The sequence below is a fragment of the Protomyctophum parallelum genome (genome assembly GCF_964188405.1).
Source record: "Protomyctophum parallelum genome assembly, chromosome: 22".
Lineage (NCBI taxonomy): Eukaryota > Metazoa > Chordata > Actinopteri > Myctophiformes > Myctophidae > Protomyctophum > Protomyctophum parallelum.
In genome coordinates this window covers 3,729,958-3,756,634 of record NC_139714.1, presented here as the reverse complement: position 1 = coordinate 3,756,634, position 26,677 = coordinate 3,729,958, and the positions used below count along the sequence as shown (strand labels likewise).

Here is a 26,677-nt window from a genome sequence, read left to right as displayed (position 1 = left end):
GCCGAAACAGCGGTAAAATAGGAGTATGAATGGGCCCTTAGGGTTAGGGCCGATTCATACTCCTATTTTAGAGCCGAATAAAAGTCGGTTCGGCTCTGTAGAGCCTACAATTTGACGTCATTTGAGGTTCGGGGGGGCGGGTACCGTCCTAAAGTCGGCTCTTCGGTGCTACTGAAAATTTCTGACGAGCCGAAATCATTTCGGCACTACAGCGCCGAAACAGCGGTAAAATAGGAGTATGAATGGGCCCTTAGGGTTAGGGCCGATTCATACTCCTATTTTAGAGCCGAATAAAAGTCGGTTCGGCTCTGTAGAGCCTACAATTTGACGTCATTTGAGGTTCGGGGGGGCGGGTACCGTCCTAAAGTCGGCTCTTCGGTGCTACTGAAAATTTCTGACGAGCCGAAATCATTTCGGCAATACAGCGCCGAAACAGCGGTAAAATAGGAGTATGAATCGGCCCTTAGCCTGGCTAATAAGCCAGACTCAAATCACACCGCTGGCAGGCATTATTTTTTGCCAACGGCTGATTCGGTCTGGCTTATTAGCCAGGCTACTATAAATTTGCATTATGGTGGTCCTTGAAATAAAAACGTTTTAGAACTGGTTCAAGAAACGGTTCCAAATGTGATGGAAGTGGAATAGTTTGGTTCCTCAATGTTGGACCTGGTTCCCGATCCAAACACCAAAACAGGGTTCAGGGTCCCCATTCAGCAAAACAAGGAACAATTTAAGGTTCCTATTCCTATCATATTATTCCACTGGTTACAAGAAATATTTTGAGAGGCTTTTTACCCTCTCTACAGCAAAGAAAGGTAATCTACTCACGTGACACGTGGTTAAAATGCCTTTTACTGTATTAAAAAGTATAAAAACCTCCTTTGATTTTCAAATAGTGCATATAAAACCATCACCCAACTGTCACATGAATAAAAGACCAAACAGTGAGAATATTAGATTGTGTATTTTTCATATATATGTACAGATTTTTACTGAACCACCTCATGTAACATCACCTTAAAACACACATTACAAGGTTCATAAGAGTCCACACTACACATTATGACAGCAGTAGTATACAAACAACCAGAACTCTTGTATAAGAATAGGTTTTATGCTTTGGAGTCTGACCAGGATGAACAAAAAAGAAAAACGGAAAACAATATCCATTCTGTGATATGCATACATTCTCAAATAGGGACGATCACAGCAGAGGGTAAACTGCATTCATCCAATAAGAAATTACTTTGACCTTCATCCAATAAGAAATTACTTTGAGGTCTTGCTTGACCAATGGGGAGAAAGAGTAGAACTTAAAAAGAGTGGTCCTTTATTGACTGGTGTCCCCTACGGGTCTATACTAGGCCAACTACATTTTGCCTCTATACAAAAATGTCTTTGCCAAAAATAGCAGATCCATAGATCTATTTTGACCATAATGTTCTGCCTTGTAAATTATGAACCACTTGAAAGTGGTTCATAATTTACAAGGCAATGACAATGCCATGCAGGCAGTGTGCACAACCTGTAAGAGTAATAGTTGAGCTACTTCAGCATGTTAACAGATCTCCCCATCGGTATAACAAATACAAGGTGCATCTTAGCCACTATTTTATTAAGTGTCTCGTACTGCGAAAACTGCCAATCTACAAGCTAACAATGCATGTTGGGCGTTTGTATAACTGCTATCCAAGAATAAAATGGAAAACCTTTTGCTTATGACATGCATGCCCAAAATTGGGATGGTAGGTTCAAAGAGGTAAAAACAACACCCAATTCAATCTGTGTTGCAAATCTTACTAACCCATACACTGATTCATGAGATCAGTGCAACTGAAGAAAACAAAAAAACAAAACAGAAGGCCACTGGAGCCAATCAAGTCACACGTTGCCCTTGCCCACCCATAAAGATTATTGCACGCCACTCTAAGGCCTCTGTCGCTATCACAAGAACATTTAAAAAAGAATACCAAGGCCCCCACAGAGCACTGCATTTTAAATTAACTATAATCATATAATTCATAGTATAACAGCAGCACAGGTCGCCCCACAAGCTGAAAAGTGCTCAACTCAAAATACCTAAAGACAGCCGGTTTCTTCATTGTACACATCATTTGATATGATACCATATATATATATATATATATATTAAAAAAAGGTTTGCATTATCATAGCACGTCAAGTGATGAGTGAGATGAATTCATAAATATTGGTCATCGAGTCATTAATAATCAGTGGAAAAGATCGATCATTCTATCTTCTGTGGTCAGTTCAGTAACATGCAACAAAAAGACAACTTCAGCACGTGAAATGCTCCACAAGGGGGAGAAACATCAAAATTAGATACTATTTTGTATTTGTAAAACTTTGCCGTAGAAAAGCAAAACATGTTGCCATATAAGGCACGACAGCCTAATGCCTTATAATATACTTGGTCGTATGACCGTGATGCTCAGAAAAAGTGTTTTCGGTGAGTCATACGACAAAGTATAGATCAGGCTTAAGGTCTAAGCAGTGTGTGGTCCTAGATCTCCAGGCATCCTTCAGAAGGTCAGGAGGAGACAGACACTACTGACAGACCGACTTCATACATCCAACTATTCCAATGGATACCCTTCTAGCCATTCAAGTGATGTGAAATGGCTGTGATCCCCAACCCCCTTCACAGAGTAAACGGACAAAAACTGCAACAGAAAACAACCAGTCTTTAAAAAAAAAAAAAGCTCAAAAAAGGTTCCATTACTTGAAGGGAATGCAGGGCTCGTGTTCACAGACTCACTCCTTGATTAACGCGAGCAACGAGGTGGTGAGTAGTCAAGCATCTGGGTCTGGGGGCACATTTTAATTAAAATAAATGTTCAAAACAATTTCAAAACGAAGTTAAAAAAAATACTACAAGCACACAACATATTGAGCTTGTAGATGTGCCATTTAAAAAAAAAGAAATTAAGTGTTTTTTTTCTTCACCCATGACATGCCCATAATAGGGATGCCAGGTTGAAAGTGGTTAATTAAGTACCACCCCCAAGCTAAAAATAAAAAGTGAGATAGACTGCTTTCCTGGTACAGCCCTGCAGCCAATCAGGGATTTCACCTGAGATTTTCCTCTAGCAAAACCAGGACACGCCGTCTTATGATTCAGACAGACCCTCCATTGCTGGAATTGATCATGTAAGACGGTAGATCTGACCACGCAAGACAAGGTGGTGAAGGACAATACTAGAGGAAGAATGAAGACCAGACAGGACATTTAATTCTTAAGGTCTTTAAAAAGCTATGGCCTTTAGAGCAAAATGTATATTCCATCGCACAAGGGTGCTGCTATAGCCAAAAATAACTTATGTAAAATCTAAAAGCCAACAACTTGTAGTTATTAGTCTTAAGCTGAAGGACTTAAGCTGCAGGACATTAGATGTCAACCCCTGCCCCCCTTATAGACCATGTCCTTGGAGTCGCGTACCGTACCGATGGTTCAACCAGTCAGTGCTATATGTCAACCCTGATTTTGGAGAGTCCTAAACCACCGTCAAACTGCTACACTTTCTAATCGACTTGAAAAATTTAGATTTGATTAAAGTTTCTACTTGAGAACCTTTAATAAGTAAATCGTTTTGATAGATAAAACATAAACGGAACAAATTTTTATGTAACCACTATAAGCTGTATTAAAAATGTCTTCTAAAATAGCTCATCTACAAGCTCTAAATGCATCACATTGCAACACGTGAGCTTGTAGATTGGATGATCTTGGAAAAAAAAGATCAGGACACACGCTGCATAATTGCTGATATACCGATGTTGTTAAAGAAAAGGAAGAGTCAAATACTGACCGATATATCAGCTTGACTCTAGCTACAGTAACACCCACTGCACTCTGTCCTCATCTCTTCCTTATCACATGAAGCTCAGACAAGCATGCCTTTAAAAAGAAAGAGGATCAAAGCAGTCCCAAATCTTCCGAAATGAGAGCAACAGTTGACCACCCAAGCCTGATTTATACGTTGTCGTACGAGTGTCATGTGGCCAAAAATGTCTTCAAATTCATTCGACATTACCTAAAGTTAGGATGCTAGGTTGAAAGTGGTTAAAAAGATCATTCTAGGGCTGATTCTAAATCGATAGTCATAGGAAGTAAGGACTATGAGGGGACAGCCCTAGAGAATTTCCCAGATAAAATTTCACTGGAAATATTTAACGCTTGATGTATGCACACCCCTACATTTTTTTCATAGATCCTTAACAGTAGAAAGAGTAGGAAAGTCCAGCATCGTTAGGAACACAGTAGAGTAAGAACCTCCAACTCCCTTCATCTTTAGTAGTTTCGGCTGGGGGGGTAGTAGGGGCGAGTGCGTTTTAACAGGCTAATGCGTACAAATGCTTTGAAAATTCGATTCAAATCAGATCAGAAAAGATCAAAAATACATACAGCAACACCCTATCGAGGATTGATTATTTTCTTTTCACCACATTCACTGTCTTTTTCTGTACGAAGTCAAGGCTCTTTTGTCTACAGTAGTTAAAATAATATCTTTTGAATCCTGTCTCTTTAGTTAAATTATATCTATGTTTTAGCCAAATAAGTCTTTGAGATCATTGTTGACAGACGCACTCTGTTTAACCCCGCCTGGGTTTGCACCAGGGGTCGGAGCGGGCTGTGAAAAGTTCTGTGGACTAAAAAAAGGATTGGCCTGCATCCCAAACCCACTGGGCACCCCTCCCATGTTTAACGGTGCAGTCTGATTGGTCTGGGTGGATCCATACTGATTGAGCCAAGGGGTGGCGGCTCCTGGGGCTGGCTTGGGGCCCATTTGGTTGAGGCTGACTTTGGCCTTGTTGCCGCTGAAAAGATTGTCCAAGGCCGACATGTCGGGGGCCCTGTTCGTCTGTCCCGGGGGCCCTTGGTTCTGGCTGAGGGCAGTGAAGTTCGGAGTGCTGGTGGTAGTGGCCATGCCCCCGTAGAGGCCAGGGCCCGGGGGGCGCATGCTCATGGCCCCCGCCTGGAAGCCCATGGTTGAGTTGAAGCCATTGGAGACTTGGGGAGCCATGGAGCCAGCCATGGGGGTGGAGCTGGGGAAGGTGCTGCCCTGGACGGGCGGCAGCCGAGGTGTGTTGGCCAATGAGAGGCTGTTTAGAGACGTCATGTTGTTGAGAAGACTGCTGGTTAGATCCTTAGCCTGACACACAAAACAAGGAGCATGGAAAATCAGGGGACATGAACTTGTGTGATGTATACTCGAGCCCTGCGAGGCAATGTTTTCTTAGTCCCACTCCCGCCCGCTGGATTTCTGACCATTCCCGCCCCGTTTCACTTCTGACGACACGCACTGACGCTGCTCCTGCTCGCAACTACATTTTTTATGTTGTTTAGTCCCGCAATATTACCAACTTGTACCGCATACTCCCGTAATATTTCCATTGGGATGCAAAAACATTACAATCATAATCACAGAATGAGTGTGAGAGAGAAATAGAGACAGCCATCCCAGCACCACGGCCAACGAAACAGTGGACTCGGCTGGACTTACTGCTTAAATACTAATAGATGCATTACACACCTGTCAGGAACATTTTGAAATTAAATTCTCCTCTGCATTAAGCCATGAGATAAACATGTTCATATCAAGCTATGGTAAAGCACATGCTTCAGGTGCGCAGCGTGCGCTATATCTGGTTTATTGCTGGACAGTACAAGGTTTGTTTTATTTGAATCGTCCATTGCCGGCTGCACGTATTTACAAACCGCCCACTCCAGCAAGATTTGGAAGGGGGTCCTGCTCCAGATGCAGCAGCTCTGTGTGTGTGTGTGTGTGTGTGTGTGTGTGTGCTCGCGCGCGCAAGCAAGCGCCATCATCAGACACGATGGACAGCTAAGATGCTGTGTTTTACCTGTGTGGTGCTGGTTGCTGGTTTGACTGACTGGGGGTTCAAGGGTTGCTGGTTCCTCAGTTTAGCTGCCTGCTCCTGTTCCTTTGCCAGACGCTGTTTCTCCTCCAGAGTCAGAGACATCTGGACAGACAGAAGACGCACAGCAGGACAGATGGATCAAGCAAAACCTTAGATTTTCTTTTTAAAGAAGAGCCATTGAAGTTAAAATGATCTAGCTGGATTCTATATAGAATACATAATCGTGTTACTCTTTGGGTATATTTGTACATTTCCACCTTCAGTCGATGCTTCATATCCATATGAGTAAAATGGTCGGGGTGATTTGTTTATGTTTCTAACTCAGTCGATCAAAGATCCCCCTGTGGGGATTTCAACAGAACCCCACAAACTAGGAGTATAGCGCCATCTAGCGGCAGTGACGACCAGGACTTCAGTGGTCTATATGGTGCGTTACCAATTCCCTCAAGATCAAATCTCTTCACCAAAAAATAGCTGATCTACATGTTGCAAACATTTGTGAGCTTGTAGATTGAGCTTGTAGATAGTCTCTTTTCGCTGAATGTTTGCTCCAGAATAGGGATGAATGAGAGTTAATTTGTGCAAGTAAATACATGAACAAGAAGTTTCCGTACTCTATTTGGTTGGGAGGCTAGTGCTGACGGTCCATTCTCTTTTCCATTAACTCCTGTGCTGCCAAACATATCGTCAATCTGAAAGCAAAGACAGGCTGTCAGTCTGGCACAGTGATGTCATCATCTATTCTTCTGAGCCTTTTCCTTTATGCCTGGGGTTGTCACATGAAATTTGAATTATGAATTGACGATTTTTTCCTTTGAGGCTTTGTAAACAAATTGCACAGGACAGACATAACATAACATAACGACTGAGAATCACCTGTACCGGCAATAATCCAAATAAATAATGTACTATGTCCAAAATGTAATATAATAATTCCAATTCTAAATTAGCCAATATAGCCAAGCTCACAAACACATCACAATGTGACACGTTGTGAGCTTGTAGACCTGCCATTTCTGCTATTTTTGAAAATCTTGAATATTCATGAACAGATTCAGAAGAATTAATGCAGATGAATGGAAAACGATTCTGATGCTTATACAAAATACTTTGCGATTATGTAATAATGGCATGGCATATGTAGGCCTCACGTTCACACACATTCAAACACACATTCACACAACAACAGCAGAGCAAACTCCAGTTTGCGTAACAGAGAGATGTGTTGGGGTGAGCGGTGAGCCGCTTAAGTTATCACCACGACTTAACACCCCAAACACCCTGGGTTATTTAATCCATTAAATCAGAGCGCCCAGCGATTTATAGCAGCGAAGCACATTTAGCGACAGACCAGGCGCTATCCCGGATGTAGCTGAAGTAGCTAGATGAGATGAGATGTAGCCAAAACACAACGGGAGGTATGATTAATTCTAACGCGACTAGCGACGGGACCGCCTAACACATAATCTTTGCTTTGGACATTATGATTTAGATCAAGAGTTATTCACGTTTTAAGATTTTCGGTCTCATCGGCTAAAATGGGGAACAATTTCGACGACGTCCCACCGGAAAATAACATTGAATGTTGCGCAACAGACGCTGTGGAGCGATGTGATCGGTTTTGATATCAATGAATCTCCATCCTTTTATCAATCTCCGTCCTGAGCACTAGGCGTTACTAATGGATTGAACGGAGAACTCTGTCCTTGCCGCTCGGGGTGTTAAGTGACGTCATGATGTATTATTCCAACCACTGCGGTGAGTAGGTTATCACCTATAACTGGATTATGTGTGGGCCTGTAGAGTCATCGTCTTGCTCAAGCACACGTCGACATAATGCCAGGAGGAGCTAGGGACAAACAGGGGTGACCTTCCAATCCCGACACCGTTTTAGCCAATGCCAGCCATGTGACAGGTGAAATCTAACAGTCACAGTCTATTTGTGTCTCTGAAGGAATTGATCTCTCACCTGATTTCCTGGACTGGGGGTCCTCTTGTTCTCCTCTGACTGGTTCCCTTGGTTTGAGATGGTCATGCTCCTATCAAGGAAGAGACCAAACAAGTTACTCCTGGGGGAGGGGGGGGATATTTGTAACTACACATATTCCTATGTGCACAACAGTGCATTGTGTGGGGAGGAATCAACTGGGTAAAAAGCAAAAATATATACCTAATGTACATCACCTCAATGTCTGTGCGAGCCTTTTGTTATTTGTGGATTTTAAGGTTGGCCTCTCGGGTCTGGCTTCAGCTTTTCGGTCCTTTACGGAGAGCAAACTTCTCTACTTTATTGCTATTGTACAGTATGAATGATTAGACAAACCTCTGCTGTTCCTGCATGGCGTGCAACTGCTCCAGCTTGGTCTTGTGTTCGGCCTCCATACGACTCAGCATTTCCCTGATCACCACCATGAACGCGTTGAACTGAAACAAACAGGCAGTCGCATCAATCCATCAACTGATCAATCTATATGGTTCTGATGTGATAAAGACGGTTGGTGAAACGGGACATTTTAATGAACCAGGAGAGCTGGAAAAATCATATTAAGTTGATGTTCACCACATGATTAGACCACATGGAAGTAAAACTATAACTGTTACTTTCAGCAGGTGATATTCTGATGGATTTCAGACATGGTATTTTGTGTGTGTGTGTACCTGATTAAGGTTGAGGTTGTGGTCTATACTCAGAGAGACGAGGTGCGGCAGGGTTTTAGAGGCAAGGTTTTCTTTTGGTATACCCAGTTTCTTGTGGGTGAACGTGCACTTGTAGATCCCTGGGTACATTTAATCAACCAAACACCAATTCATCATTCATACATCCGTCTCAATATCTGAGGTTAGTAAAGGGAAAACAACTGTACTGTCACTCATTTTTGCCTTTGACAATTTTCACCTCCAATCCTGGCATTGTAATGTGTGGAAGATGTTTTGAAACATCTGACGTAACACTTCCCTGTACGTTCTGTGCCTCGAGAAAATCTTTGCCACCAGGCGTGTGAAGTTTTGTCTCCAGTGAGTGCTATGTCAGCTGCTCAACACCTCCTCCTCACAACAGGAAGTTAGAATTCAGTTAAATAGTTAGCACACACTCAGTTATTTTCTTACCCAGGATGCCCATGAGGACAGCTGGTTCTCTAGAGGGGATCTGTTGTAAGAAGGGCAGGATCTCATCGATGACATACCACTTGTCTAGATATTCCAGAATCTTCCCCAGACACACCAGTGAGTTCACCCGCACCTAGAAGTCAGAATGTCTACGGTTTAGTGCTGCACCACTAAACTTTCAGTGACAGAGTCGGTCAAACGGTGGCTAGGGCTGTCACGATTACAAACAAACTAAGTTGACGATTAATTGTGATTAACGATGGAATTGTGTTTTTTGCCTTGAACATTGGAACGTTACAATTTTGTATTTCTGTTTGCCTTTTAGGCTTCGTAATCAGAAATTGCACAGGGCAGATATGACAAATAGCTTGAATATACAAAGAAATCACTGACACATTTTATAATTTACATATTATTTTCTCCAAATAATATACAAAAAAGCTCACAACACTTGTTGTAAGCTTCTAGATCTGCTATTTCTGCTGTTTTTGAAAAATGTATGGACATTTCTCAACCTGCAAATGTTTGACGATTATGCAAAAATAAATGCGATTATCTGAAATAATTGCGATTAGGCGATTATGCAATAATTGTGGCATAATGGTTAACTGGAAAGCAAAAGAAGCAGGCGAGTATAAAGAGGGGGGCGGCAGTGCCAGTGCAGGTCTTGGAGTCTGTAGGAGTTACAGGTTGGTGGTTTGCATGGTTTCTTCCACCGTCTTTGTGTAAATGTGTGCGACTGTGCGTGAATGGGTTAGGGTTAGAAAAATGAAACATTTCTATTTCATTTTTGTACCATTTACAGAGGGAAGAAGGCCTACAATAAAGGTGGGTACTGGGTACAGAGGAACAGAGGTCTACATCACACAGACAAAGTACCTATGCACCTGAAATGTTTAAAAGAAAAATCATTTTATTTCTCTGCATGTTGACAACTTTCATCCTGCCGTCCCTATTCTGGGCAAATCACTTTTCCAAGTTTTCAAAATGGGTTCAAATGTTTATTGGTTATAAGCCGTTTTCCAAATTGCACATTGTACTTGTCAATGACATGCATGCTATGCTAGCAACAGGCAGGCCAGCTAGCTAGATACATAATGTAAACAGTCTCGTTCAGGACAGATTTTAAGATTTTATTGCTAACTTTTAAAGCTCTTAATGTTCTAGCTCCGAGCTATTTATGTAATATGGTTGAACCCTATGTGCCTGCACGTACTCTTACATCATCTGGTCAGGGTCTATTGAAGGAGAGTCATAAGGCTAATTTGGTCCCCAGGCCCCCAGGCTCTGGAACAGCCTACCAGAGGAACTCAGGAAAACTAGATCTTTAACGAGTCTTAAATCCATCTTAAAATCCATTTCTACAGGAGGTTGTTTGACTAACCTAACCTCCAACCCTCGGCTGGAGAAGAGCAGAGAAAGAAGGGACGAACGAATAAAAGTGAAGCCGGATGGCCAGAAAGAGGCACTGACCGCTAGCGAGGTGGTCTGGAGGCAGGCTGATTTGATGCGCGGGATGAGGGCGTTCTTCATGGAGGGATACTCGATCAGGTTGGCAAACGTCGGGATGATGTTCAGACACAGTTCCTGTCAGGGCATAGGAAAGGATGTTATATTAATATCACTCTGGCTATAGACAGTGTGGATGATTTTGAATTGGATTGGATTTGTTGCTCCAAGACTCTTGTGTGTGGCGCTCAAAAGATATATCATGTTCAAATTGTGGCCACGATTTGGATATGGTCAACAAACTGTATGCACAGCAACAAGACAGTTAATCAAAGCTAAATGTAGCCTCAATGGAGACGACCACTTATTATACAATAGTAACAATACCCTACAGTATTTGTTAAGGGGTGGAAATCTCTAGGTATCTGACAATTCAATTCAATTCCGATTCAGAAGGCTATGATTCGATTATAAATCGATTACCGATGCATCACGATCGATCTCGATTTCAATGCATGATTTATTTCCCCCTCACTGTGTGACTAATAACCAAAGTGCTTTCTAATGATCCATAATAAAAATCGGATTTTCTTCCATTATATTTTATTACACAAACAAACAAAAAACATTGAAATCTGTACCAACATACAAAATAAATAAATAAAAAGTGCCAGATCAGTTCAGCCCTTGACCTAGATATACTTTTGCAATGTCCTACTAACTGCTCAGACCGTGGTTAGGATTGAAGCACCCTAATTCAGCCTCTACCTGAATCTGTATGGAGGGAGCTTCCAGAGCTCTGTAGACCATAGGCAGGACACTGTTCTTGATCTCTTCTGGTGGTGTTTTGGTCAGCAGTAAGTCCATCTTCTGCAGGAAGATCAGCAGGATCTGGAACAGCATGGTTGGGGCAAAGGTAATGAGTGGAATTAAAAAAACAAAGAGAGGTGAATATGAAAGACACACAAGTTAAATATCCTTATGAAGAATGAAGTAGTGAGTGTTGAAAGAACAATTTAACACATTTTGTGCCCAAGACCTCTGTGGATGTCTTTGGTAACACCCCACGTGCTGTGCCCAAGACGTCTTTGAAAACAAAAATGAAATACGTGGTGCCAAAGTTTGTGTTATTGCCATTGAGAATGCATTGGGCATTTAAGTTAAATAACTCAGAAACTATAAAACATTTCAAAGTAAAAAGTTCCAGCATGTGTCTCCACAGTCAGCTGAATTATAAAAAGTGTGAATGGAGTTTCTAGGTGAAAGTGATTTTTTGAAAGTTTTGCGTGGGCTCACAAAGTGTCAAGTGGTTTTAGTAACTAATTCCTAATTGTTGTATATTAAATACACACTACTGGACAATCCTCGAAGCAGCGACCACTCACCATATTGCTAGCCTGAGAGGGCATGAAGAGAAAAGTAGAGAGAAAGACAACAGTTGACATACAGTAACCACATATAACATGCTGCATACAGTAGTAGGTTATTACAATGAACCATGCAATTCATAGTATTTTCATGACATGTGTTGTTTTACAATATGGTGCAAGGCCACAGCTCATTGGCTATTATATGGACGGCCAAGATATGCCTGTGATGGAATACTGTGAATAGTGTTACAGTTTGTAGCGCCAAAACCCAGAAGTGAGTGAGTCATGGGTTCACCTCGTCAGATTTCCTTCTTTTCAATTCATCCCGGAAATAAAGTCTGTGGTCAACATACAGTAAGGGAGTTTCACATACTGTTAAATTACACCAGTTAATGTCTAAAACCATAAATTTGTATGCTTTTAAGTGTTCTTTCTTTTTGGATATTGAAGTCATAGTGCGTTACTTCCATTTACCACTCAAAAGAAGAAACACTGCAGAGTCCTGGTTTTTTGAAGGCAACAACTACATTGTCTGAAACGCTATGCTTATATAACAAATAATATATAATGTACAATGTCAGGGGCAGACAAACTCACGACTAATAGTAGTGATTAGAGAAGAGAAAAAAATGAAAAATGAAAATATTTTTTTTGTGGAATGGACATTGTGAAACATATCCTAGTGAATGATTTTTATCAAAATTAAGTTTATTTAATACTTTATACGGAACAACTTTAACTGAATATGGTTCATAAACAGTGTGTGTGTGGTTCACAAATCACAGAAATGTGTGTTCCATCTGTGGAGGTTGTCTTGTTGAACAATGTGTGTACATACAGCATATGCTTTTGTTTGCTACTGTACATAGCTTAGCTATTTTCTTGATTTATCACAAACTGAAGGCATCAACAAAAACTGCATCGCGGTTGTATGCCTTGCACCTACCATGACAATCTCTCAATGCATTCCTGAGACATTGCGAGAAGAGAACCTATGGCGATTGCCGATATTAACTTCTGGGTTAGCAAAGACTCAAATTATGTCAACCACAAACAAACCACAACCACATTACACAAGGACAAACAATATCATGCAAAAACTTTGTTAAATATTTCATTGCATTAATGGATTAGAATTGTGTAAACTCATGCACAAACCACAACCTAGTATCAATCAAACTTTATCTACAGCAAATAGCACATTTGAGTGTCTTTTCTTCTTCAGAGATTATGAGAGCCGTTAGTTATTAGTTTGGTAAAGACTGTACTGAAAAAACTAATTATGTCATTGTAAAACTCTATTCGAATAACTCAGAATGTCTAACTTTATTCAACCATTCATCGAGATTGAGAACACCAGTTCACATTCACAATAATGATCATTGCTGTGGAAACAGATATTCGTTGCAGCTCCTGCACCTCGGTGTTTGTCTGATTTGTCCAGTTCGCGCACGCCTGGGTGCGTGTGTGTGTGCGCAGAGTGCATGCGTACCTGGACAGGTTCCTGCTGTTTGAAGACTGGTGTGAGGTCAGGCATGATGAGGCGGACATACTCGTCTTTGGTGCACTCCTCTGCGATCAGCAACACGTTGGGCAGGACGAAGGGAACCATGTCTGGGTTGACGAACTCCGAGGTCAACGCCGGCAAGATACGATACACCACCACTCTCTGAGGAAAACAACTTGCTTCAGGTTGGATTCTCAATAATCCATTTGTATTGTATTTGTGTGTTTTTAAAAGGAACCCCTCAACAGAACCCCGGGTTTGCACAGACATTAGGGCAAAAAAAACCGTGATGTGATGTGTGTGTGTGTTTCATTTTTACAAAACAATTAACCCATTTAGGCCTGACGTCGAAATTTATAAAATGTCTTCTAAATCCTGACAGTTTTCTGTCAGGATTTGCTCAACATTTTCACTGGCTAGTCTCGTGCAGCTAACTATTCCAAAATCTCCGAATGCTATATAGTCTGGAACTACACCTCCCGAAATCCTGAGTAAGGAAGCTGCCATTTCCGCTCACGAAAATATATTTTTAAATATCTTTACTTTTTTTTTCATGCTAAGCAACAAGCTATATATGCTTAGATGATTTCTATTTATATTAGAATAAATTTGCGCGACTGTAAAGACAAAACGAAAGCTTTATATTTTACTCATGACAGCTCTTCCGTTGCTCGGCTAGGCACTGGTCTACAGTACTTGGAACGATGCGATCAGGTGTGATCAATTGGCAAATATGGGCCCTGTGTCCCCAGAGCATGGGCAGGGCAAAATACCTCCAAATTGTACTTAAGTACAGTACTTAAGTAAATGTACTTAGTTATTTTACACCACTGTCTAAACGTACTGTAGGGATTGTTCACCATTTCTTATAGTCACTAAGTCGTGGCTACCTTGGGGAGCTTAGGCAGGACTTTGGGCAGGCCTTTGTAGAACTGGGACTTCTGCAAGTTGTCCCTCTGGAACAGGGAGTCAAAGTACTGCAGGGTCACAGCGCCCACGTCGTCAAAGAAGGGGATCTGCATTACACACAGCAAAAGGATTCACACAACACATGGATTAAAGCAAAACAATTAATCTCACAACTGAAAAATGTTTCTTAATCTGCGATATGATAAACAAAACTAGGCCCCACACAATAAGAACTATATTGTACATGTAGAATTGTGATACTTTGGTAGCCATACAGTTATCCAGTTGAAGAAAATGCAGATTTTGAAGTTCTAGTTTGACCACTTCAAATACCCATTAATCTTAAAATGACTGATAACCGTAAATAGGCTATCTACAAGCTTACAATGTCTGAATGTCAATGCAAGACAAATATTTCTGTTATCTATTTTCAGTGTGCAACATGCTTCCATAGAAGACATGCTGAATTCTATGGAATTCAAATGACTGAACTGTGTGTGTGTGTGTGTGTGTGTGTGTGTGTGTGTGTGTGTGTGTGTGTGTGTGTGTGTGTGTGTGTGTGTGTGTCGTAGGATTCAGACCTTGGTCATTTGATCAGCGTCAGGGCGGACTGTGGGCGTGACACTGAGCAGCATTTTAACGTGTTCTCGCACATCCTCTGGAAGCTTTTTCAGCGTGGCAGCTGGCATATTACTTAACTGTAGATGAGACAGACAGGGAGAAATATACCAGCATTAGCATCACAGCCATATTCTACATAGGGGTGGAAAATCGAATCAATTCTTAAATTAATCGCGATGAACTAATCGATTTACAAAGAAAGACTTGTTTATCTTCCTGTGAGTTTTCTGCAATTGTTGATATATATAACCTTCTAGTTCACAGTGACACATCTCTTCCATTAGTTTTTTATTAGCAATACAAGATAACGAAGTAAATTCATGTGTTTTCATTATGGATCATTAGAAAGCACTTTGTTTATCAGTCACACAGTGAGGGGGAAATAAATCATGCATTGGCACCACGATGCATCGGTAATGGAATCGTAATCGGATTGTAGCCCAATCATTCGGAATGAATGGAATCGTAACCCTCTGAATCAGAATCAAATCGCCATGCACATAGCGACTTCCGCCCCTAATTCTACGGCTATCCCGGAAGATCATAACAAAGTGGAAGTCAGAGTAACGAAGGAGGATTGTGTTTATTGCCACGTTTCAAGCTTGTAGATCTGCTACTTTTGTGTGACGCTGTAGTCACACAAAATCAACTAGGGCATTAATTTATGAGAAAACACATTGTGCATGTGTGAGACATGGTTGCATACTTGCATTACCTTCATGTCAGTGAGTGGCAGTGAGCTTGTGAACCTCACTGCCTCAGGGTTGTTCAAGCAAGTGGCACAAGGAATTGGTCTAGATGTCAAACCACGAAGACTTGAATTGCACCCCCCGCGCCACCGCCTCCCAGTTCTTCGGACCCTTTTTCCATACGGTTGTCACGTTTTCCTTTTACTTTATACCTGATGTAAAGAAGCCTTAGTGCTTTTCTGGTTTTATCCTCGTAGCAGTTTTTGTATTGACATATTTACAAATGTCAATCAAGCCTGTTTGTTAAATTTAGGCTATATAATCATACATATGCGGTAGTTATTAATGCCTGTAGTTATATGTACATAGCCTACTTTATCTGCTTAAGCATTATAATATAATTTGATTATGTATAGATCAGAGCATGTGAGCGGAGCGAGGAGCGGAGCGGGGGGATTTTGACGTGAGCGCGGAGTGGGTTTTTAAATGGGTCAGATTGACTTCCGGAGCGAGAACTGTCCTCCGCTCCGAGCCGCTCCGAGCCGCTCAGTGCACACGGCACGGCACTGTGGAAGCTTGGCTAGCAGTTTACATCAATCATTGTCTCTCAAGCAGGCCCGGCACCACGGGGGGTAAAGGGGATGTTTGCACCCTTAAATCAACCTCTTTGCCTTTGTGCCCCCTCAAAAATCTCAATTGCCCTCAGTCATTTCATCCTGGCGCCGGGCCTGCTCTCAGACTCAAGCCCAGCCCCATACGCATAATCTGCTTCACGGACTGTCCATGAGAATAGACATACAAATCACCAATGCACCGCTCATGGCTTGTCGACAGTTTACATATCTGTTCTTTTGGATTTGGACACATGACGATGGGCTACAACAGAGCATGTGATCGCGAGCGCGAGCGGAGCGGGTGGATTTTGAAGTGAGCGCGGAGCGAGCGTAGAGCGGCGTGGGGGGAGATGAACGTGAGCGCGGAGCGAGCGTAACAAAAGCCGTCGAGAGCGAAGAGCGGAATTATCGGCCACTCCGCTCCGCTCACATGCTCTGGTATAGATGTCTCTTCAACAAATGGGAGCCAGCGGCAGAGCTTCATCTGTCTGTGTTAGTGTGTTGACACTATACACACGCAGAAGATGGGAGGCGGAGGCACGGGGGTGCGCTGCCCGCCCCGTATCAGTGTGCAATTCGCTGTCAAACCATCATAACCAGACAGGAAGCACATACTATAGTATTTCTTCTCCGTTAGGAAATTAGTGATTATTTTGCGCGTCATTCAAATAAATATCTGTGGATTTTTTTCCCGCTATTTTTAAAGTAAGTAAGCCTTGCCGAGCCATGAGGCCCATAGGGGCATGAGCCCATCTCCTGTTCTATAGCGTGAGGCAGCTTGATGTACAGTACAAGTACACCCCCTCGACATGGCGCTAGTATGTCGCAGGGACTTACCCCCAATCCAACCCTTGATGCTGGGTGCCAAGCAGGGAGGCACTGGGTCACAGTATTTGGTATGACCCGGCAGGGGATCGAACCCCGACGTCCCATTCTCAGGGCGGACACTCTAACCACAAGGCCACTGAGTTTGAGTATTTTTAAAGTACACATTATTATTAAGTATATGGTCTAGTACATACACACTAGTACATTCCTTAGTTTGATTATTGGTACTACCAGTCATTGACTTTGCACTGAGACATCTGGCGCTGATCGGTCCAGTGGCTTTCGAGATTAGCCACGGACAAACGGATAGACAGCTCGGCCCCCTAGCAGTCACGTGGTAAGTACACGTCCTAAAACTTTCTCAACAACGTACCGTACCCTTTGGTCTTTCCATCCATCCCCTCGTGCCTCTCTTACCTGGTCCAGCTGTCTACTGAAGCTCTTGAAGATGTCATGCTTGTTGACCTGGATGACGGGCTTGCCCTCGTTGAAGACGGCGTGCATGATCACGCCCAGCGAGTACATGTCGGAGGCGTTGTCACAGCTGACGGACAGGATGTACTCGGGAGCCAGGTACTCGGGGTTGGGCAGGCACAGCGGGGGCAGGTTGGGTTCCCACTCCTTGCACTTGTACTTAGGCTGAAGGAGGGGGGGGGGGGGGGGGTGAGACAAGTTTGTGAGTGCAGAGTTACTGCTTGGGCGTGCTTTCGAAAATAGCCGATCTACAAGCTCACAACGTTGTGAGCGGATTTTTTTGGTGTGGTGTGTGAGAACGGCGGGCAACCGTATATTAGGCTTAATGCAACAACCTTAAGCAATAAATGGCTGTTCTCAAATAACAAGCATTTTCAAACGGAGGCCTGGTGAATCCAAAAATGTTCTGAAGTGTTTCAGGGTCTGTACCGATAATTTATACAACAAAACATTTCACCAAGAGTTAAAGCTACAATCTGCCTTGCAACCATGACTTAACTTCAACAAAGATGGTGGCACTGGCAGCTAGTGTCCTATCCGGGTCAAATAAAAATGTGCACATTGTCAACCAGTACAATGGAAGAGTAGGGAGAGCACCTCCAACTACTGCGGAGGTGCTATATTGTATTTATATAATCTACCACACAGAATGATTGGAATAGGTTTATAGTCCTTAAAATAAGTCCCAGATTTTGCTTTAAAGTCAATTCCATATATTAGCTGTGGCATCTTTGTTTTAATGAATATAACAGTGCTCACGGATTGTCCACCAGTAACTTTTAACACATTTTGGGCGGGAATCCCTTTTGGTGTTTTAAACATCATGTTATAATTTAGCTATTGAAAAATAGCAGATCTACAAGCTCGCGCTACGAGCTTGTAGGTCTGCTATTTTTGAAAAATCGTGAAAACTTTAGAAGATTTTTTTTTAATTTCGAGGTCAGGCAAAAATGGGTTAATAAGGTGGCATGGCCAGTGGCGTATCCAGGAATTTCGTTTTGGGCAGGCAAGATCATGCGTTAATTGTTGTCTCCCCGCACACAATCGTAGCACTAAAGGTTTTCAAAGAGATATACCTGCCAGACGAGTAGGATACAAAGGCTGAAAGGCATGCATTTACATTCCAATGGGTGATTGAGGGTCGCGCTCTACCGCAACGGCCAATCAGCTCTCAGGTCTTGTTGTATGGATTTTGGCCAGGCCAGAAATGGATTTGGACAGGCGGACGCCTGCCCTCGCCTTATTGTAGATACGCCTCTGGGCACGGCAGCATACTGAACTATGTACACATTTCCACACCATGCCTTCATTGGCGATAGCATAATGCTGATGAAGGCTACGTTTGTCTATACCTTTTCTAGACTGTGCACTGTATAAGTTGGGAGTTGTGGTAGCACTGCTCTTCCCAAAGTTGGGCTATAGGCGTAAGTAAAAGTAAGCTCTTCTATCACTGTTTTAATGGCCACACTCAAATAAAAGCCTCTCTTTACAAAGCAGCCTATTTTTTATCTGCACGGTGGTGAACAAACCATTACAAGATTTACGTTTAGTGCTCTTTTTCCCGCTCATAACACACACCTCGGCATCTGAGGGGTTGATGGAGGAGATGCAGAAGTCGAAGCCCATGATCTTCCACGACCCACTCTTGTTGAGGATGATGTTCTCCGGACACAGGTTCCCGTGGACCATCTTGACCCCACTGTGGAGGAACGAGAGGCCCTCAGAGATCTGAGGTGGGGAGGAAGAGGATGTCATTTAAACAGCAAGAGGGTGAAACAAGTAACGGAGGAAAATGTTAATGCTAGCCACACATTGAAAAACATTGAAGGTCCATTTCATCCTGTTCAGAGTTGCCCACAGATGCTACTCTGGGAAATCCGTATCTGGACGTAATGGCCTCCTCATGGCGCTATTACAAGTGGAAATTTTACACCAATCGGTCTTATGGTGCCGAAGATTAGCTGTTCACAGACAAAGTAAACACACAAACGGACAGGCGGACAAGGGTGAAAACATACAGGCCCTCATTTATCAATTGAGTGTAAAATCTGCCCCAAATTCGAGTGTAGGTTTTGTAGTACACCCATGAATACCATGGTTACACGATGAAGCAAAAAAAAGGCCAATAAAAAAAGTTTCCTGCTGCCCGCCTCACCCCCCCCCCCCCCTCTCTCTCAGCTCTCATACACACACACACACACACACGCACACGCACATATCGCAACTTAATTGCAAGCAATTGTCCCTGTGTGTCACCGGCGTAGGGTCCATTGGGCCACGGGCCATGGCCCAGTCAGTTTAGAGCTGGCCCAGTTTAACTTCGAGCCTTGTGCATGCACATTTCTGGTTAGTAAACCACAGCATGCAAGCCGCCTTTGTTTTAAAATGGTCCCCCAAACCGTTCACACTTATCGGCCGGGGATGCGCTAATCCCCCCCATGCATGAATGTGCAGCCTAAACCATGTGGCACTGGTGGGCTGGCAGCCTGGCTGCTGGGTTAGCCTACCTATCTCCGATGCGGTCGGACGGCCCCCTGCACTTGCACGCCGGCACGGCACATTTGGCATTCGAGCGACACGTTGGGTTTATCCTTAAAACGACGAGATGTAACTCGAGAAAGACATGGCTGTAGATTGCACTATAGCCTACCCGTTGGTTGGTAGACTTGACTATAGCTGCAGCACTGCAAATGCCTCTCGATCCATGTCATGGAAGTTAACTATTCCAGGAGGGGGGGGTGCAATGGGGTGCAAACAGTGCTCATGCAAAACACTGTTTAAATGGCTTAAGCATCTAACTTGCAACATTGTTTTTAATTGCGCAATTTTAATTGCTTGCACACTTGGAAATATCCTACAAATTTCATATAAACATGTTTAGATGCCTGTGACAGCATGTCAGCAGTTCAGACAATGCTGCTCCACTTGTGTACGACAGACCTAACGTGATTTTTGTCCTGGCTCATGTTCAAGTTCAAGGTTTTGCGGAAATGATAAATGCCGGAAATTGCAGGAATTCCGGCGTCCACCCATATTTTGGCGTACGCCGCTTTGATAAATGAGGGCCATACACTCCAGCCTTTGGTCGTCTGGTCTCAGTGGCCTGGCAGAGACAATAGTTTGGAGGAATGAAATTCTATGAAGGAATCTATAAAGGATCAAAAGAATGTCTTACTTAACTTACTTAACAAAGTGATGACAAAAAGGCTGGCACCAGCCCTTTTCGAAACAAAGTATGAAGCACAATTAATTCTATGATTCTAGAATCAAGGAAAACATATAACATATGTCACACTAACAGAGGTGTCCTGTTGTGACAGGCCCAACTGCAAATATAGACACAATTAAAACGCATTTCACAGCAGATGAAACACAGCTTTGTCAGGAATTCACATCTCAACACAGAAGGTGGGGCCTGGAATCGGGCAGGCTCAACTGGCTTTAAACGTGCATGGTATGTGAATGAATACCTCCACATTGGCTATGTAGTGCTGAAACTTAAAGGCTCAGAATCAGTCTACTGCCATGATCAATGTCTGTGTGTTAGGGTTTCATTAAATACAGTATATGTAATGTATAGTATTTTATTTTCGTCACACATTCCATGAAAGGAAATCGAACCCTAGATGTTGCAACCATACTGGCCGGCTCAATAAACATTCATCGATGGGTGTGCCCCTTAAGTGTTTTAGGAGTTTCTTACTAACCTGAACCAGAAAGGCCTGAAAGGCTGACCAGTACAACCAGTCTTCTTTTGTTAACCACTGGCTTCCCACAATCACTGGAGCAACTGGGAATCATGCGTCTAGTTCTAGAATACCACAACTAACGACTGATTGTCGTTATAATGTGTATCTCAGTGTCAACACAATTGCCGACTGTCTGTCTACATGCCCACCCATCTGTCTGTGTCTCTCTTTACCTGTCTGTCTGTACTGTATACTCTCACCTGCAGTAAACCGTATTTGGTCTCCACATCGTAGAGTTTGTATTCCTTGATGTCGGTTGGAATGGGGCTGGGCAGGTTGTCCCACTGGCCCAGTACATTGGACAGACTGGCGAACACGGGCTCTGTGCAGAACGCCAGGCAGTCCCTAGAAGTGAAAGCAGAGAAATAATGCATCAGTTTTATCTCAGTGAGTCAACCTTCGAGTCCCAACGAATCCATTGACAGGACAAGTGAGATCTGAACAGGAAGATGCACATTAATAACAAATACAATTTTGATACACAAATACAATTATGATACACAATATTGTTAGCACTAAGCAAGTCAAGAGTTCCAAATACTTGAGAAGGCAGACATGGCTACATCAAATACACAATTTGGCATACAGATATCGTGATTTTTATCAATATAAAAAGGTGGCCTTCTAGTTATTGTGATATTTTATTTTTTGTTTTTCATTTCAGCCCTGTTTTAAAGAGAGGAGGTCGCACAGCTCATAGCCACAATGCGAAAATTCTTTTTTCTTCTTCTTCTTTTTACGAAACCAACCAAAGTTTCGACAAAGTCTTCTTCAAGGTTTTGGTTCATTTCAGCCCTGACCTACATATATTCAAAGTTAGAATGTAATGTGATAAAGTGAGCTTATTATAAGACATAATGAGAGGAAGAGAAGAGTAGGAAAGAGCCTGAGCCTTATTCTGCTTCCAGGAACTATGTATTATTCAGTAGCCAGGCTGCACAGTCTTTTGATCAGGACATGGCTTCTATGCACACATGCACGGACACATGCACATAATATCTGTCTCACACATACACACAGGGATAGAAAAGTCATGCCACGTTTTCAATTAAGCTTGTGTGTGTGAAAGGCTGCGTACTCACCGCGACTCTTCCAGAGGATGCTGAACTGTGAGCAGTCGGGGATGTCTCAATCTGGTTAGCTGTTGCACCCCCTTTTTCAGTGAGTCAATGATCTGGTCCTTGTCAAACTTCTGGTGCTTATCTATCATCTTCTTATCAAAAACAAACACTGCCACTTCCTTGAGAGAGAATAGCAAAATAGCAAAATGGTTAAACAAGCTTTTTCCAAGGCCAACATCTGTTCCTCCATTTGACCAATTCTGTTGTTATACCTCAATTGAGTGTACATTGAATTCACTGCCTACAATGTTGACACAAAGTGTGTTGCATCATGTGTATGGGAATGTAAACAACACCTTGGACTATGAACCAAAACACACACACACACACCTGTTTGGTGGATTTCTTACTGCCGTTGTATATCCTCCAGCACATCCCGGGGCCCCCGCTGGCGATGTGGCGGCCCACCTCAAACTCCCGCGTCACCGGGTTGCCCATGACAGCACTGGTGACGTCAGCGGTCACCTTGGTGACGGTGCTCTTCAGCTTGTTCAGCATGGACTCCATGTTTGAGCCTGACGTGGCAGCTGAGGTGGAGAGAGGAGGGGGGCAGAGAAGACGTGCACCGTTTCAACAAAGGAAATTGTGTATTATTAACCCCCCATGTTACGCGTTGGCATACCTTTCAAGTTGGTCATTTCTTTTTTCTTTTTTTTCTTTTTTCTTTGCGGCTTACGCCTTTTATTGATTTTTTAAGGGATAGATGGGTTAGGTTTTGTGTCCCAGAACTACATCAGTGATCACTGAGATCCACTGCAGCGAATATCAATTTCATTGTTTAGCCTACTATGATTTTGAAAATATAAGCCACATTGTGATATTGGTATCTAAAAATATCCATATGATTATTGTAATATTGATTTCAGACAAATTTCCCAGGCCATCCTTTAACTACACACAATTACTGAAAAAAAGAGAGGGGCAGGAAGATAACCCTGGAGTTTTCTACAATAGTGCATCACACATGCATCATTGATGGACCATTCACAACAAAGCACGTCAGAAGAATCCTGTGATGCCAGAAGACAAACTACATCAAACTAGTATTAACATTCTTTAAGGGGCTACATCCTGTGCTGCAGGGACAGTCTGTAGTGCAGCGCTGAAGCAAACCAAATACAAACATCCCTTTGTTAAACATGGTACTTCGTTAGAGGCCAGAAAAGTCGATACTCAACGACACACCTAATTTACATCCTCATCAATCGGGTAACAGTAACTTAAGAAAAATACCCAAGAAAAAACCTTCACAGGTCAGGAATAGAAAGAGGGTGCACCCTTCCAGGACAGACATAGCCTGATTATCAGACTGTAGCTTTCTTGAAGCTTCAGTCTGACATTGTCTCCTGTCTGAGCGATTTCAAGGGGGAGGGGATTAGAATTTCCCTCAACCAATGGTAGCCATTGTTGTTGTTTTTCCCTCCTTCCTCTGTCTGTTGCGCTGTGTGATGACGCTGAAACGGGCCTCGGCGCTGATTGGTTGTTCGTTAGACCCACCCACACCACCGATTCTCATTGGATAATACATTTTTGTACCGAATAAATTATAGGTTCACAGTACAACACCAGACCAAGAGATGCAGTCCACTCAGAGAGTGGGCAGGGTCTTTGGGCTGGATCCAGGCTAGGACAGACAGGCATGCAGTATAGGTGCTGTGATCCATTTAAAATCCAAAACACAGCCATTCACTGTGTTTTACAATACTATTGTTGAGGGGCACTTAACAATCCATTGAAAATTCTGCGGTTCTAGTTCTACAGTTTTCTGTGAATAAGCTAGTAGTAGTACTGAGCTAGTAATGCTGTCTGTGCAGTGTGCACACGTGTGGCAGAGGAACGCAGAATGCACAATATGGGCCGGATAACATAAAGTGCAGCCCACCTTGGAGTTGGTAGCCACAGAAACGTCTCTGCTTTTGCATAATGATGTGATGCACTTTTCATTTAACTTCATTCCTCATAAAAGACGCCATTGCCCGGCCCTATATCTCAAATATAATTTGAGTAAGGAATATAAAATGCCATTTGAATTCATTCTGTATATCAGCAAAAGGTCATTTATGTTTTTATGTATTTACCTTATTGAGATAAAAAAAGATGCTTATCAACTAACCGTTTTTTTATCAATTGACAAGGTTATCAATTATCAAATCATTAATTAATCAATAATTTGCTAACAAGCTCACACCACAAAGTGTCAATGAGCTTGTAGATATGGATGCTGGGGTTCTAATGGTTAATTCTAATTTAACACACCACATCAGCAGCTAATGCTGACTGAGCCAATGCCAAGCCAACAGCTATAAAGAAGTGTGTGAGGACTGGTCTGGAGCCAAGTCGACCTGAAACGGAGGAGAGGGGAAAGCAATAGAACAGATAACCCAGAAAGAATTTAGCAGTAGCTGTCAGCTCGCTTTTTGTCATCATCTGTCTACATCCTCCCTGGCTCAAGGAGACAATGCAAGATTTCAAGATTGTGAAATTGAGTTGTGAAATAAGCCTCAAAGAATTCATCAGCATGACTGTACCGATATCGTTCCTCTTGACTAGGCTCATCATACATTTGTTGGGCTGACTTGTGACAATTTTGAACAAGTAGTCAACACACCTTCACTCCGTTACTTTCAAAAGTAGCAGTGGCAGATTATCTCACAAATGCAGTTATCTGCGAGTGTCGCACTACTGTGCACTGGGGACTGTTTTCTTCAATTGACAACAGCTACGAACATGTAAACAAAGTTATATCAGATCAGTGACACTCTGATGTCTCTCCCTACAGATCAAACTGATTCACATTAATTTAAAAATGATGTGAATTCAGTGGATATTAGTCGGTGACATGTATTACCGCCACTATTTCCTACCGGTCAGCTGAACAATGTCAGTGTGTGGAGATACAATATTATTGTTTAATTAAGATTACAGATACTGGTATCGGTTACTCAGGCTGATACCACGCTCAAGTACTCGATAGCGGCCCCGATACTCTGACCCGAGAACCAAAACATCCAATTGACACTAGGCTGAACGAATGCAACGGGAGCAAGTTTGACCCAACAACAGAAACAGCCGATCTACAAGCATAAATGACAACTGACACGTGTAGGCAACTAGGCATGACAATGAAATTAAATTAGAGAAAAAGGGGGTAAAATAAGTGGATACTCAACGAAATTAAAGTTATTGTATCGGTACTGGCGAGTACTAAAAATTAAGTACTTGTACTCATGCTCTGTCTGAAAAGAATTGGGACAAGTGAGTAGTCTACTGTCACTCCTCCCAATTAAAAATATCTAATATATATATTGAGATATCATTGGACATTTCATGACTGTTATTGTAGTCTGAATGTCTGATGACTCTAAAAACATAGCTTGAACATCTCAAAATTACACAAAATGTAGTTGTTGTCATTCTCATTTCTCACTTAGATTTTGTAAGCATAGTGACCATAGATAATGAACCATGAGCATGGGACTGAGGGTGGCGATCGAGCCCGATATCTGGGGGTTTTGAATATCTTATAATATGGCATAACATGTTGACTTTTCCTGGGTTTAAAGGCTGAAGTTAATTAATCATTAATTCACTTATAGTAGTCAGGTAAGTTTAGTGCATTAATTATTAATTAACTAAACTTACCTGACTATTCTGTCTTAGTTATTGGCCAAATGTATTAAACGTTTAGCCCTGTGTAAATATTTGTGCCAATAGTCATCCCCACAAATTCACAATATCATTACAAAATGTAATAGAAGTATCCAGTAAATTAAGTAAAACATTGTCCATATTGCCCTCTGTGTGTGTGTGTGTGTGTGTGTGTGTGTGTGTGTGTGTGTGTGTGTGTGTGTGTGTGAGAGAGAGAGAGAGAGAGAGTAGTGTGTCATGTCTGGTTGAGTCATTATGGTATCACATGTTGTGTGCGCACCAGCATAAACACATCAAGTAAACAGTGAGGATGATGGTTGTCTTGGTGACTCTAGCTGCTGGAGAATATTACCAATGTTTCTGCTGTCCAACCAAAACGCAGTTACACCATATACTGGCTGGCTGGCAGGCATTGTGGCCAAGCTAGCGGTTCGCTTTAGCTAAACGAGCTAACGATACACAGCTGCTAAACGTTTTCCAGTTACAGCCCGCCTGTGTATCCATATATATCTATGTGTGTATCCACCAAAATGTTGAATCCAACAGCTCGGCCATGCTTACCCTGGTGTCCAAGAAACCCTCGCTGTTGTCGGCTTGTCTGAGTGCGTGCCCGGTCACATCAAGTGTTACAGCTGTCAGTGGGAGCTGTGAAACAACACATACTCCATCTCTTACAACCGAACCGA

The 26,677-nt window shown here is 42.5% G+C and overlaps 1 protein-coding gene across 2 annotated transcripts; it reads right to left on the bottom strand.

The window, feature by feature from the left end:
- Window positions 1–948: 948 nt before the first annotated feature.
- Window positions 949–26,676, bottom strand: scyl2 (SCY1 like pseudokinase 2). Of its 2 annotated transcripts, XR_014568836.1 has the most exons (19): window positions 26,553–26,676; window positions 22,674–22,870; window positions 22,305–22,462; window positions 21,423–21,567; window positions 19,052–19,201; window positions 17,417–17,638; window positions 14,829–14,945; window positions 14,229–14,354; window positions 13,324–13,500; window positions 11,230–11,352; window positions 10,486–10,599; window positions 9,013–9,145; window positions 8,563–8,681; window positions 8,228–8,328; window positions 7,874–7,943; window positions 6,519–6,596; window positions 5,887–6,006; window positions 3,461–5,174; window positions 949–3,422 (listed from the first exon to the last, which is right to left on the bottom strand). XR_014568836.1 is itself a non-coding variant. In XM_083758195.1 (18 exons), the coding sequence occupies exons 2-18, from the start codon at window positions 22,848–22,850 to the stop codon at window positions 4,569–4,571; spliced, it is 2,736 nt and encodes a 911-aa protein (XP_083614321.1). In that variant the 5' UTR covers window positions 22,851–22,870; window positions 26,553–26,676; the 3' UTR covers window positions 949–4,568. The 2 variants fall into 2 exon arrangements, 1 of the variants encoding a protein (XP_083614321.1); XM_083758195.1 differs by having other exon boundaries at window positions 949–5,174.
- Between the last annotated feature and the right edge of the window lies 1 nt (window position 26,677).